Source organism: Podarcis pityusensis (assembly GCF_964106645.2).
Source record: "Podarcis pityusensis genome assembly, chromosome: 2".
Classification (NCBI taxonomy): Eukaryota; Metazoa; Chordata; class Lepidosauria; order Squamata; family Lacertidae; genus Podarcis; species Podarcis pityusensis.
The window spans coordinates 81842255-81857960 of NC_138029.1; the positions used below are offsets into that span (position 1 = coordinate 81842255).

Here is a 15706-nt window from a genome sequence, read left to right on the forward strand (position 1 = left end):
CCTCTCCCCCCACAGAGTGCTCTTGCCGCCTAAGAAAAACAGGGAGCCTTCCCAGTAACAAGAAAAAATATATAAAATATGCATAAGGTGACAGAAGAAGAGGAGTTTGGATTTGATATCCCACTTTATCACTACCCAAAGGAGTCTCAAAGCGGCTAACATTCTCCTTTCCCTTCCTCCCCCACAACAAACACTCTGTGAAGTGAGTGGGGCTGAGAGACTTCAGAGAAGTGTGACTGGCCCAAGGTCACCCAGAGCAGCTGCATGTGGAGGAGCGGAGACACGAACCCGGTTTCCCAGATTACGAGACTATCGCTCTTAACCACTACACCACACTGACATCACCCTCTTGCGCATGTGCAATCACCAGACATACAGATCACAGATGCAAATGCTTCTCTCACACAAACTCACACCCCCCCCCTTCACATAGGCACCTCTCCCTGCCTTGCAGGCCATACATTCATGCATATCCCTTCCCCTTCCACTCACATCTCACCTTTGTAGAGCATGCACATATACAAGCACACATACCCTTTCTCACACACCTGCCACTGTCCTCCAAGTGTGTCTCTCACTCTCATACACATGGGCATCAGCCGGATTTTTCTTTCAAGGGGTGTGTGTGGATGTTTCAAAGGGGCAGGCAAGTACGTATAACAGTGAAAGAGTGGCACGAGATAATTTCTCACCCAAAAATGAAAACAATGATGTGTGTACATTTTGCCTCCTATCTCAGGTTATAAAAAATGCTGGAAACTTCAACTCCTTCTTGATATCTCAAGGGAGGGCTGAGAAAGGCCCTGGTCTGAAACCCCAGATTTCATAAACTGGAGTCACTGCTTTGTTTGGCAATGCTAATTGTAGAACTGTTTTACTCACTTTCTTAGTCTGTTGCTCCTTACCGTATTGCGTTTCAGATGAGATAAGCCCACTGTTATATGCTCACAAGAATCTTCTCCCGTGTATAAGCAATCAGCAGCTATCTCCCTTGCTCATCATGCGTATATCCCCCTCCTATCCTGTTTTCCCTTTTAATACCAAGCTCAGCTACTGTTAGATTGCATCATTTCAGCAGGAAGCATGAGGAGACATTTTAAAATGAATATTTCGATCTACTTGTCAAAAGCAATGAATTTCCAAATCTATTTCTTCTATGAATTCCTATGGGGTGGATGGATCTGATTAGGAAGACTAGCCCAAACAGCCTTATGAAGGGAACAAAACGTTTAAAAGATCCCACGCAGCAACAAGAGTGCACGCGGTTAAACAATGCTTTGGTCTAGCTCATTCTAGATGTTGTTTACATTGACAAAAAGCTTTGACTCCACCAACAACCAGCCCAACACTCCTCAGCAACTGAGAAAGGAACCCGTTCCTTCCCACCACTTCTGCCATGGCCCACTTCCTGGTCTTGGGCACTGCAGGAAGGGAGAGCACTTTTAATCCATTTAGCCAAAGCAATCCCTTGCACCAGGATTCCCCCTTTAAAAAATAAATTTAAATTGTATCTGTGCAAGCTGCTTTGCTTTTTCATACAGCCATGGCTATGTGCGCTACTTATGTTCTTCAGTTGACTAGGATTGATGGGAGTCCCACACCTGCCACCTCCCTCCCTGTCATGCCCCGTTCATTTAACCCAGGTGGCTGATGGGACGAGTCTGGCTTGCGACCAGGTTTGTAGTAGCTACTGAGGAGGAGGAATGAGGGCAGAGAAGAATCAAAGGCTGATCAACACATCGCCTCCAGCAGCAATTCCTCACCTACTCAGACAAGTGCCCTAGCTCCACTTTTCCTGTAGTGCCTCAACATGCTGCTTCCTTTCTTTTACTTCTGTCTGGTTGGTAGAAAGGGCGTGTGGTCTCATTCTCTTATGGTATCGTGTTGCAAAAGGAGCCCATGGGCTGCACGATGAAGTCCTGGCCTGCATACTGAGAACATTGGAATGGAGAGGTGTGGCAAGCTGCATAGGACATGGTCATGGAAGCCATGATGAGGTGGAAACCAGAGGATTCACGGACCAGAAGAGCCACGTGACGCAAGTGACTGAATCCAAGAACGCTGGTTTTACCTCTTGGGTGATACCCACCTAAAATTTCTACGTTGAGTACCTGGCTCAGGAATCAATGGCATGGGTTTTTATTTGCATACATAAATATTTTTGCAAACAAAAGTACACAGGAAACAAATTACAAATTCAATTTATACAAGTGTCTTAACTGACAGACTAAGTTTCAGTTAGATCACTTTTGTAAAAAAAAAAAGAGAAGAAGCTTAACATGTGGTATTTACAAATTATATAAATAAATCATTGATTACTCAAAAAAGTTAATCGTCCTAAAAAAGGTCACCTTTACTGGGTGTACTAAAACTGTCCATTTATTGGGAACATCCCAGTTTGCAGTGTAAAACATTTGATTGCATACATTAAAAAGGAGGTTGTATAAAGAAATAAGAAAAGTGTGGGTAAAAGTAAAAAACAAAAACAAAAATATTTATATTTATATATATATATATATATATATATATATATAGGAATACTTGATATTTGAGATTTCAAGGTGTCTTCCACAATGCCTTTCAGAAAACTCTACAAACGTATTCTACAGTATCTGTCTAGTGAAAAAAGTCATTGTAAGAAAGGACAGAGTTACCAAAAGAAACTGATTCATCACGTTGTTCTTACAGCACAGAGGAGACCATTATTTTTTTTTAAAAAATCCCAAAACAGAAGACGGAAAACAGCATGTCAGTGGCCAGCCACAAGCCTTGTACAACATTTAACTTAAAGGCAGCACTTTTGTAACGCACGAACTATACATATCCTTCACTCAAACAGCAATTGAAAGGAACAAAAATACAGGGTGAGGGAGTGGAGTAAGAGAATCAAAGAACTGTAGAGTTGGAAGGGATCCCAAGCGTCATCTAGTCCAACCCCCTGGAATGCAGGAATCACAACGAGATCATACATCAACCTCTGCTTAAAAACCTCCAAGGAAGGAGAGTCCACCACGTCTCGTGGGAGTCTGCTTCACTGTCAAACAGCTCTTGCTGTCAGAAAGTTCTTCCTGATGTTTAGACGGAATCTCCTTTCTTGTAACTTGAAGCCATTGGTTCGGGTCCTACCTTCCGGAGCAGGAGAAAACAAGCTTGCTCCATCTTCCATGTGACAGCCCTTTAGGTGTTTGAAGATGGCTAACTTGAATTATGATTTTTTTTCGCAGTTACTTTCAATAAAATTAATGCTTGCTCCTTTTCTTTTCCATCAATGTCAACAAGAACACCATTAATTACTACACTTACTTTTCCCATCTAACATATATGCCAGACAATCGGTACTGTATGTAATGAATGTACAATAATAAGAGGGGGTGGGAGGAAAACCATACAGATTTTGAAAGTGCCATGATTATTGAGTTCAGCCCCCTGCTCCCGAAATATATCTTAGACCACAGAAAAAGGCTTTAGGGCTCACTGGCTCCTTCACTTGGATCATAAATCTCCCCTTTAGCTGCTTTGGTGAGAATATCCATCCATTTTATTTGCAACTCTTCATCGTCTGCACTGAAATACATAGTCTGTTGGGACTGGCAGAGTTTGAAAACATGTTTTGAGTCAAACTTCTCACCAGAATGCGGAAATTCAACTTCATATCCTGGTAGGGGTATGCTTCGTGGAATCCGTCCATCCTAAACGCACACAAAAGAAAAGCAGGAGTCAAAACCAAAAACTGGCTGGAAATAAAAAGAAAGCAGGTGACAGGTAAACTGGTGAAAAAAATTCAAGAGGATAGCCATTATTTCCCGATTTTTCTAGGATTGAGTAGTACTTGAAGATAAAACATTGTATAAAACACATGCATTTATCAGGATGTATTTTAAAGAAATTATTAGTGAGGGTCATCTTATCATGACGACTGAATTATTGTGTTGTAGACCAGGGCTGGGATGGTTCTGAAACCAAAAAGCCCTGGAATGCTAGTGACACAGAGGTCAAGGAAGAGACTCTCCCCAAACTGTATCAAGAACCAGCTGTGAGGAATCTTCCTCTTTGCAGAAACCTCCTGGGATGTTGAAGAGCTGCCCTGAGGGGATGCCTCCCTCCCCATGTTCTCAGACATCAGTGATTTTTCCTTGTGAAATTCCACAGATCATCGCAGTCTGCATTCAGAATGATGCCTTGCCTGCCCCTAATCACTGAACCACCTACAGTTGTGGTGGCAAGTGGTCTCTATAGACTTCACTATGCAGTGGCCTCTTTGCACTCCTTGGTCTTGAACAGTATTAACTTGTAAACTGCCTTGGGTTTTTAGAAAAAGGGGGGGGGGGAAGAATCTAGAATCTAGTTCATGGTTTTCATTTTGTTTTTTAACAGAACTAAACAAACACAAAAATAGTTGACTCGTGTATTTGTTTTGCCTTGAGGGGTTTTTAAAAGAAAACCACAACAAATGTTACAAAGTTTGGATTCAAGAGTTATGAGGCCCAGATTGCCTTCTCTCAATAACAACCTCTCTAGTGATTCTATGCGCACATTCCACCAGCATTCTGCAAAGAGGCATATTTCAAAGAAAGCAACATTCTCTTCACTTTATTACAAGAGCAGATACTGTTAAGACTGGATTAGCTGACGTGCCCTGCAGTTCCCTCACAAATCCATGTGGGAATGCAGGAATGATAACTGGAGAAGAACCACCACCACTTTGCACCAGGGAGCATTCGTGCACAGAGATGCACCAAGCTGCTGGGCTTTTTAAGGCATCCACTCTGATTCTTTTTTTCATAACAATATTCGCAAATTACTACTATTCGCTCTCACTGGCTCCTGGGGCTACTGTTGATGTGCGTATGTTGACACTGCACACGTAGTGATTTTCAACCCAATTGGGATAGGAAAGCAATTTTTCTACATATTCTGTCAGTCAACATATTGCTCCTCTTTATCATCCCAGTATAAACGCCAGGGAGAGATCTGAAGATTGCTTCTATTACTGTATTAATCCTGTATGTATCTGGTGAATTTGATTTAGTTGTAAGTATGCCCGAGCTGAGGAAATCTACTTGTTTCATGCATTATCAAAACACATTCTCAGCACTTCTGCAAGTGCACAGATCTAATACTGTCAGAACGCTGAGCTTCATAAATCAAATGATGATTTAAAGGCATGCAGTCTTACTGCCTCTGCCTTGTGATTTTTATCTTTGGGGAGGATCAATGCTTTTCAAAGCTCAATAAACCCTTTGAGATCTTCATTTTTTGGTGGGGGGAAATGCATCTCTTAAAAACGGGGGTGGGGGCAGGATAAATAATTATCATAGTTGTACACCTTTTTGATGAAAGCAAAAAGTTCATTTATCATTTTCAAAAGACGAGAATGCTTTCTCTGAATGCCTGCAAGACATTCGGTTGTTGAAAGGAAGCCAAATCCTTCTAGCCAAATCATTTGATCTCAGAGCACACTTTCCCCTGCAAATTAAAATTGGGGGTACTTGCTCTGCTGAAGAAGTGTAAGAGTTATCTGCGCTTACAGTAAAAGGTGCAATGAGCTGCCTCCCTAGAGGGCAGCTAATTCTCCCCAGAGGAAGCTGACTGAAGAAAGGAAAAGGGCAGAGTACTGGATCAGCCGTGGCAGGCAGCCTCAGTGGGATGTACAGTGGATGCACAAAAACCTACAAATTAATCCATTAGTTTCCTGAACCTGTACGGTTCTCACACAGCATGCTCACAAGCCCTGGCACATAGCTTAGGAATAACTGTTCCAGACCATTTCTCAGTATGACTTGTTTAATATATATTTTTAACAGCTATGTAAGATGCTCTGCTTTTTACCTGACTGCCTCCTTGTAGATATAAGACGAGAGGTTCAGCCTTAGGGATGGTGACCCAAACTTTACACCAAGTCTTTCCTTTTTCTTGGAACAGGAGGTGACTGCTGAAAAGGCTGCTTTCTGCTCCCAAAACGCTTTGCTTCTATATATAACAAATAAACCAAGCAGTGTTTATTCATGCGCTTGTGCTGAAGGCATTTACAATTTATTATGCACCTTAATGGTTTATTGGTTTATGTTCAAATATTTGTTCATGAATGGTCCATGGGAGCAGAAGTGTGATTACCAAGGTATTAATCCTTAAGCATACAGAGGTTTAATCATCATTACATATAACCAGGATTAAAAGACTCGCACGTAGGTGCTGAACTGTTTTTAGAGAACGTTAAGCTGAAAACCCCACCTCCACAGTCAAAGTTGAGAACAGCAATTAAGATGATACAGCTACTTTCATACGTAAAGTAGGTTGGAAGGAGAATGAAAATTAATTAGGAAGCTGCTTCAGCACAAGTGAATAGAGTCACAGCGCAGTGCTGCTGCAAGGATAAATAAAATCTCCAGGGTTTTAAAATTATTATTTAGGGAGGGGATTTTTTTTTTTTAAAAATCCACTCCAAATCTGTGAGAACAGCTAAATCCAATGTATATTTATTAAGAAGTAAGACTCATAGTGTTCAGTGGGACTTCCTTCCAGGCAAGTATTCATAGGATTGCTGCTAGGAAGAGCATAACCCTGCTGTTTCAGAGATGCCAGACATCTTTGAAGTCTGTAATGCTGGGATTTCCATACGTCTCCTCTCTCCATAATATATGACTTTCATTAATTTGTGAGCAAACAAAACCTAGTATTGTTAAGACCATGGGCGTGTAAAAGGGTAAAACAGTATTGGGAAATCATTTATAATGAATTGAGAAAAAAAATGTTTAAAAACATTTTCCAAAAAAACCCAGAGTCCTTTCTGTTGGGGATAATTCAGACTGAAATTCCCATGTGTCAAAAAATAGGTGCCGGAGTGGTACCTATTCATCTACTTGAACTTTGACGTGCTTTTGAACTGCTAGGTTGGCAGGAGGAGGGACCAAGATCACCCTATCTCGGGGATTCGAACTGCTGACCTTCTGATCGGCAAGCCCTAGGCTCAGTGGTTTAGACCACAGCGCCACCCGCATCCTGATTCCATTATTACATCCATCAAAACTTATTTACACTGTTGAATTTATCTTAATGCTGCCAGGGTTTTCAAGTGTACACAATTTCCTCCAATATATTCAATAAACATTTTCCAATCTTCTTTAAACGTATTTTATTCTTGTTCTCTTATTCTGTATATTAGGTCCGCAAGCTGCGCATATTCCATTAGTTTAAGTTCCCATTCTTCTTTAGTTGGGACCTCGCTTGTTTGCCATTTTGGGCCTAACAAAACACGGCCTGCATAAATAACCTTTTTTTGACACATGGGAATTTCAGTCTGAATTATCCCCAACAGAAAGGACTCTGGGTTTTTTTGGAAAATGTTTTGGAAAAACATTTTGGAAAAAGTAGATGAATAGGTACTGCTCCGGCGGGAAGGTAAATGGTGTTTCTGTGCGCTTCTCTGGTTCGCCAGAAGCGGCTGAGTCATGCTGACCACATGACCTGGAAAAACAGTCTGTGGACAAACGTCGGCTCCCTCGGCCAGTAAAGCGAGATGAGCGCCACAATCCCAGAGTTGTTCACGACTGGACTTAACTGTCAGGTGTCCTTTACCTTTAATAATGGAATACTGAATGGTTTAGTTAATATGCAGGGATTTATGTTATGCAAAATGAACCATGGAAAGAGAAGAAGGGAAGTTTTGTTATTTTAAGGTTGTTTAAATGAACATTCTAAACTGTAAAACAGAAAATTTAATTAATTAATTAGTGTGTGTGTGTGTGTGTGTGTGTGTGTATGAGACCATCATGACAAAATGCAAGGACACAACTTCGTTTCAATAGGTCTTGCACAGGGATGGTCTTTGTGAGACTGCATCACCTAATAGCAGCATTTGCCTGAGTGTCAGGTGCTGACAACTCTCAATTTGCAGCTTGGCATGCAAACAGAACTGTGAGGAGTTGGATATACTCTGCTCCCCTTAGTAAGATGTACTTTCAAATTTTTTTTAAAGCTTAAACTGTGGCATCTCCTGTGTGAAATTTACAGTCTACAAATCCTTGCATTGGTTATGTGAACAGGCAGGAGACAAGGGTGGGCTGAATGAGCACACTTGAGATGGAAAAATACCTCTGAAGAAAAACCATTAGAAATAATAGCGACGCTATGTTCTGCAAACTGCAAATGGCAAGAGGGTTTGGTGTCCTGCCACTGACTTCACTGGAGTCTTTAGAAAAAAGAAAATCCTATTCTGTGATATGCAAATGGTGGTGGTGGTGAATTAAATCAATAATTTGCCCAGAACCACATATCAAAAAAGCAGAAGAGCCTCTAGGAATGGAAACACTGTACCTATTATGTTTTGTATAACAAATCTCCAGAGAAACTACACATCTGCTAATAGATCGGGGGGAAAGGCAAATCCTTGAAGAGCCACTGAGTTCATGAAATATTAATTTGGGGAAAACACTTGAACCCCTAATCCTAGGAGCATTTCCTTGGATGTAACCCAAAGACGTCCATCCGTTACTTCATAGTACAAGGCAGCAGCCCAGATTAGGCTGCATTCTGTGCTATTCCCTTGTGTGTTTTACCTGAATCTCTAAGACTTAGCACAGAGCTAAATGCCTAACCCTATTAAGGAGATGAGCTTCCTTTCTCCTGAATGTGAACAGTATGCTGCCCTACTTGAGAGAGCAGGTCATATTTCACTGTACTGTATTTTAAGCAGTTGCATGGCTTTTAGGATTATCCAAAAACTTGGATTTGGGGCAACGATTCCCCCATTACAGTTCCTCTGCAACAGCTTTCATCTGCAGTACAAGGAACTGCTTATAGTGTTACGAGGAGCATATTTCCAAGTAGAAGAGTAAGAAAGGTAATTAAAGCCATTTGGTGGGTCCATATATTCTCTGTACCCTAACCCTAACCCCCAGGCAATTCCAGTAAGCAGAAGTGAAGCTGCTGCTGGGAGGGTGGGGCAGTGGGTCTTCCCTCCATGCCAGGTTGCTTTTGGCTGGTGGATTGCCAAGACTTTTATTCTTTCTCCATGGCAGGTTAAGTCATTTGATAGAAGCAAAGGGAGGTCTGATCTGCAGTGAAAGCTATGGATGGGGATTCCTAACAGCAGAGTTTGGAGCGAGGCAAATATAAGTCAGTAGTAGTCAATATAAGGTTATCTCTCACTTGGACTACTGCAATGAGCTCTATGTGGGGCTACCTTTGAAGGTGACCCAGAAACTACAACTAATCCAGAATGCGGCAGCTAGACTGGTGACTGGGAGCAGCCGCTGAGACCACATAACACCGGTCTTGAAAGACCTACATTGGGTCCCAGTACATTTCTGGGCACAATTCAAAGTGTTGTTAAAAGGTAAAGGGACCCATGACCGTTAGGTCCAGTCGCAGATGACTCTGGGGTTGCGGTGCTCATCCCGCTTTACTGGCTGAGGGAGCCGGCGTACAGCTTCCGGGTCATGTGACCAGCATGACTAAGCCGCTTTTGGCGAACCAGAGCAGCGCACGGAAATGCCGTTTACCTTCTTGCCAGAGCAGTACCTATTTATCAATTTGCACTTTGACAGGCTTTCGAACTGCTAGGTTTGCAGGAGCAGGGACTGAGTGACAGGCGCTCACCCTGTTGCAGGGATTCGAACTGCCGACCTTCTGATCGGTAAGCCCTAGCCCTAAATGGCCTCGGTCCAGTATACCTGAAGGAGTGTCTCCACCCCCATCGTTCTACCCGGACACTGAGGTCCAGCTCCGAGGGCCTTCTGGCGGTTCCCTCACTGCGAGAAGCCAAGTTACAGGGAACCAGGCAGAGGGCCTTCTCGGTAGTGGCGTCCGCCATTTGGAATGCTGAGAATGACAACTACCAGACTTTTAGAAGACATCTGAAGGCAGATTCCTGTTTAGGGAAGCTTTTAATGTTTGATGGACTACTGTATTTTAATGTTTTGTTGGAAGCCACCCAGAGTGGCTGGGGAAACCCAGCCAGATGGCTGGGTATAAATAATAATTTATGATGATGATGATGATGATGATGATGGTTAGAGAACACAAGGCACCTCTGGGGTGAAGTCAAGCACCTGTGTTAGCAGCACTGAAGTGACCCCCTCCCACTGGGTGCAAGCCTGGGCAGTGTGTATGGAAGTCCTGAGCTGCCCAGACGACAAGCCCCCTCTCTCAGCCTTGCTGATGTGGTCCAAAGTAAAACAGAGCAATATTTTTGGCACCAGCTTAGCCGCCGGAGTTGCTGGAAGGAGGCATACAACGTGCCAGCCAACTGTCTCAGGGACTCCACAGTATATAAAAGAACTACAATAGAACAGAACAACAGAACAGAAAAAACCTAATATACAGCCACAGCTTTAATTCTGGAGGGAGAAGAAGAAGAAGCACTACAAATTATACAATCAGTGTAGCTGGTACACTCATCAGGTTTACGTTCCTTGCATCTATTAAAACCTTGTGTACCTCCTTGCACTGATAATTTATTCTAAACTTTTGCCGCACAACTTTATATTATCAATGACTTGCATGCTTAGCGTTTACAGTCTTTATCCTTGATGCATGCTGACACACATCCCTCCCTGTGTATGGCCATACAGCTAAAAGTGAAAGGGCAACCGCCACACACAGAACAAGCCTTGGCACTGGTTTAACTGCTTAGCTTGGATCTAAATCTTCAAGTTCCACATCCTAACGCAACACTTCGTCTGCTGTGCCAAACCAATTCTCAATATAGCAGCTGCTATTGCCTTTTTTTTGTTACTATCAGATATCCACACAATCCACATTTTAAAGGAAATGAAGATTTCAGAAGGCAGAATTCTCTAATGTACAAGTGTCAGTACATAATTGCTCTAACATAAAACAATTTCATTATACATCTACAGCTCTGCTCCTGAGAATTGGGCTTCATTCCATAATGTGCAACCCCTCTGTTCATGCTGAAAGCACCAATGGCTGAAAATTACGTGCATGGGGGTGGCTTCTGTGCAGGGAGAGAAAAAGGTGCATATAAAATAAAATTGAAAGGACTGAAAAGACATAATGCAGCAGCAACCATGAAACTGGCCCTCTAGTAGGTCTATGTAATAAATGATGGATTTCTGAATGTTTAAGTATTGTGAGGCAAGACCATGAAATGATTTTAACAATGAAAAGTATGCTTCTGCTGAGTAACTAGTCGTTTTAGGTGTTAATATGACAAAAGATACCTCCGTTGCCATTTTTTTCTTTTGTTCTCCTGCACCTTCATTGCCCAAGACACACAGAGTTGCTGACGGCAGTTGAAAACATTCTTTACACACTCGGTTGTGGCGGCTGTTGTCAGCAAGTGTTTTAAATTCAGAGCATTTTGCACAGATAACCTGGATGAAAAAGCACAGGACTTTATTCTTAAGTCATTATTGGAAACAAAAAAAACCAAAAAAACTGATTTATAATTAGAACCACTTTGGTTCCTGTTCCCAAAAGGAATGATCTTGAGTGATAATAACACAGGAATTTCAGGTATTATGTCCAAGTTATGATTACTTCCCACCTGCTTGGCACTAGAGAATGATTTTGCTATTCCATGCTATTTGTTAAAACTCTACCTACAATGGGGGGGGGGGGGACAAGGCCACCCTATATGGGTTTGCCTTCCTGTTCAGTGTTATAAAAAGCATTTTCAGTTACACTGGATTAAAATTTTATCAGGTTTCCTAGAAGCCCATCTAAATATAAATTTATAAGAACCCCATTAATGAAAGCATACCAATTGGTGCTTCATAAACATGACATCTTGTTTACACCAGCTAAAGTTCTGCATCGTGCAAGGAAGAGGTGGAAATTCAGCACTTCAATCATTTTGGCCACGCTGAACTTGAACAAGTAAGGGCATCAATATTTATTTGTTGGAAATTTTTCCAAACAGCAGAGCAACAATTTAACAAATCATTCTTTTCAAAGCAACAAAAATTCAACAATGCAGGAAACCGTGAGAGAGAAGGTACTTCGACATAAGAATTTACACCAGCAAATTGATGGGTGAATAACGAGCTGCTTTTTCACAGGATTCTTCCGAACATTACTTGAAACAGGAGCAGCAGCAAGGAACAGGAAGCACCCCAGAGAGATATTTCTGTTGTGGGTTTTTTAGAACTATTATTGCTGTAGAGACACGATGACAGTTGTACCAACCATTCTGATACTGCTATTTTAGATGCAGTAACAGCAGTCTATTTTGTGCAGGACCGTGAGTGACTGGAGCACTGATAATACACAAGACAGTACGTCTTGACACACTTAACTGACTCTCATACTGGTAAGGCATTAACTGAAAGCATCTTTTTAGGTAATGGCCTTTCATGTCTGGAAAGCAGGCTTGCAGCTATATCCAAAACATAATGCTTGATAAAACAGAAGATTACAATTAATGCACTGACCTAGCATATGGCTGCAGGATGCAGGGCAAGATTATACCTCAATAATTTTAAAGCATAGAATGCATGAAAAATGTGATACGTATATTATTTGTGAAAGCTCATAATACCCTATTTGACTCCTATAACAAGGGTGGAGCTAAACTTTCCCAAAGCATGTTCTCTTATCAATTAGAACGTCTAGAATGAATTGAAGTTAGTACAGTATTTTTAAATGAGTGAAGGCGAAAGGCTGAAATCAAGTCTAAATATGATTTTGGATAGGAATCTGGCATATCAGCTGAATAACACTTTACCTTGTAAAAAATATATATGTGGATACTGGCAATAAGGGGGTTTCTTCCCCAGGTCATAAAAGTCTCTATATATTCAGCCTATATATGTGCTTGAAAATCAAACCTCATCAGACCTTGTGAATTTTCTGGAGAATCTTCAGGGAGAAATGCAGGATGTCATTCATTAGAGGGGAATATGCCAGGGGTGGAGAATATTCTGGGAGCCATGTCAGTGATGGGCAGGGGCAGAGAGAGAAAAGGTGGAGCACTGGGTGTGACTCCTGCCTTTGTACAGCTGGCTACATGCAGATATCAGATGTTTCTATCTACACATACACATCTCTGCTCTCCATCCAGACAAGCAAGAGGCATCATTGCAGTTTAGGGACCCAATCCAGCCAGGGAAAAGCATCCAAGGGGGTCAAGTGAGCAGGGTGAGCAACGAGGGGTGTGGCCTGTGTACGAGGAATGGCCATAGGGGAGTTCCAAGGCCCAAAAACAGATTAGGCTCCTCGCCCTTGGTATAGGCTAACAAATTGCCTCAGTGAGTTTTGATTAACAAAAGAGAAAGGCAAATCTACCATCTTTTAGCTGCAGTAGTTGGTAATTAGAAACGCATTTAGCTGGCTTATATCTGGGAGGAAGACCATGCAATGTACACTGGTGGCATGGTCTTTTGGAAAAAGTGTATTTCTGAGGTTTGATGGCTCATAACACCACTTTTTTGGGGAGCAATACCATAAAATTATATATCAGTGGCAAGATAATTTAATGAAGAATGTAATGCAACAAAGTTTGTTCAATTATCTGTATTCTATCAAAAGCTATAGCCAAATAACCAGAAAAACGAAGCACAACTGGCTTAGGTTGACATGTAGTAGTTTTCCTTCATTTGAATGTAGCCATGAGTGTTTAGAGAGCCAATCAGGTGTTATGAGCCATCAAACCTCGGAAATACACTTTTCCCAAAAGGTTTCCACAATTTTGGCCACTAGTTAACTCAACATGTTGGGGGTTTCCTATTTAGTAAGATCAGTTTCCTAGCAATTTTCTCTAGAGTACTCTTCCTAAAGAGATGGCCCATAAGTCTCATGAGATCCACGGACTCTATGACTCTTTCCCTTCCATCACCATTGCCCCTGAATTAGTCTCTGCTTCTCTTGGGCACTGCCAGCACCTCAAGCCTATTTGCTTCAATTCTGCACCACTATTGGTAATTCATACTGAAGAGGGATAGCTCAGCGGTTGAGCAAATGGCTTGCACCTATATTCAATTCAATTAATCTAGTCATCAAGGAAGTGTGACATAACGTTTGCTTTGTAATTGCAGGTACTCCTGAGGACAAATAGTATGTAAGAAAATGAAATGCTCATCAGGAGAATGGTGAATTGATAACGTCTCTATTACACAATGAACCAAACAAATAGAAGCAATAAGATGGAGAGGTTTTGATTTCAAAACAAAAGAATGAAAATAAAGATGGTCACCATCCAAAATGAGATATATAAATGGTGTCTGGGGAACTCTCTATTTTAAGAATCTCTGTTGTTCTGCAAATCAAGGGACAGAACAACAGATTCCGAATTATTCAAAGTTGCTTGAGAAGTATTGTGCTCTTTCAATAAGCAAGGCCTGAAAAGAGGAATATGAAATATATGCATTTTCTTTTTCTACAAGCATGCACGTTGCTAATCTTTGAACTGCATATCAAGCAAGTAGGGTTTTTTAATAATAAAAAGGAAAAGGAAAAAGGAAAATATCTATACAGCAAAGCTGGCAACATAGTTCTGATTCAAAATGTATGAGATTTTAAACTCTGTCTGAAATAGGCATGGAAACTGCTGATATTTCAAACATTATCAGCTAAAACTGTTACAAAGCTGTTCATTTTTTTCCTGTCAATAGGTATGTTTCACTCATCCACCCCTGACCTCCACGAATCCGCTACACAGAGATGGGGTGGTCTATGATGAAGTCTTTGCTATAAAAATCTGGAAAATGAGGGTATGCACTTTCTGCGGCATGCATTTTATCTTAAAACCTTTCTAATGGATTCCCAGTTCCATGGCATTCTTTGTAAAGCATGTGTTGCAGCAAATTATACATTAAGATTACTATAACTATTTCTTAACAGTGTGTAGTTCCTAGATGAAAGGAAAGAGGTACTAAAAGAGGCAGATGTTGCAAAACATTTCCTGGCTTCACCTCTTAGGCCATGTCTGCGTCTCACTTCCTAATGCCTGAAGTGTTGCACATACTTTTTTGACTCAGCATTTTGCTGTTTTTTATTTATTTATAATTAAATAAAACAACTCACTGATAAATAAAATAGATTCTTCAAAAGTGGCTCTGAAATTCTTGTTAGATTAATACCAACAAGTCATTCAACGGATATTAGATGTCTTGATAGGTTCAGGTTTACTGAGGTAATTTGAAGGAAACCAAACAGCCTAGTAAACACCAGTGTAATTTAACAAGAGTATCTAGCCTCATTAGCTTGCTTTATATTACTCTACTGAGCTCAGAAAATTCAAACATCCTTCATTTGCACAATTACCAGAATAAGTGTTGGTGCTGACCTTTAAAGCCGTAAACAGACTTAGCCCTGTATACCTGAAGGAGTGCCTCTATCCCCATTGTTTAACCCGAACACTGAGATCTAGCTTCAATGGCCTTCTGGCGGTTCCCTCCCTGTGAGGTGAGGTTACAGGGAACCAGGCAGAGGGTCTTCTCGGTAGTGGCGCCCTGTGGAATGCCCTCTCATCAGATGACAAGTACATAGGTAACTATTATAAGACATCTGAAGGCAGCTCTGTATAGGGAATGTCTTTAATATTTAATGATTTACTATGTTTTATATATGTTGCAAGCTGCCCAGAGTGGTTGGAGCAACCCAGTCAGATGGGTGGGGTAAAAATATTAAAATTATTCAAACTATTGTTGTTGTTATATTAGAATGTAAGTGGTTAAGGAACAAAGCTATCTAAAAGTTGGGGTTGATTATTTATCAATGAGAGGTACATCTGACACTGGCTTTA

General features: G+C 41.2%; 1 protein-coding gene across 2 annotated transcripts in view; it reads right to left on the minus strand.

Moving 5' to 3' along the window:
* Positions 1-2123: 2123 nt before the first annotated feature.
* Positions 2124-15706, minus strand: part of FGD3 (FYVE, RhoGEF and PH domain containing 3) — a 101296-nt gene continuing 87713 nt past the window's right edge. For both annotated transcript variants that reach the window (XM_080996742.1, XM_080996743.1), the window contains 3 exons: positions 11184-11336; positions 5830-5970; positions 2124-3689 (listed from right to left, as the gene is read on the minus strand). In XM_080996742.1, coding sequence (XP_080852868.1) covers positions 3465-3689; positions 5830-5970; positions 11184-11336 — 519 coding nt within the window. In that variant the 3' untranslated portion in view covers positions 2124-3464. The remainder of the gene's footprint in view (positions 3690-5829; positions 5971-11183; positions 11337-15706) is intronic.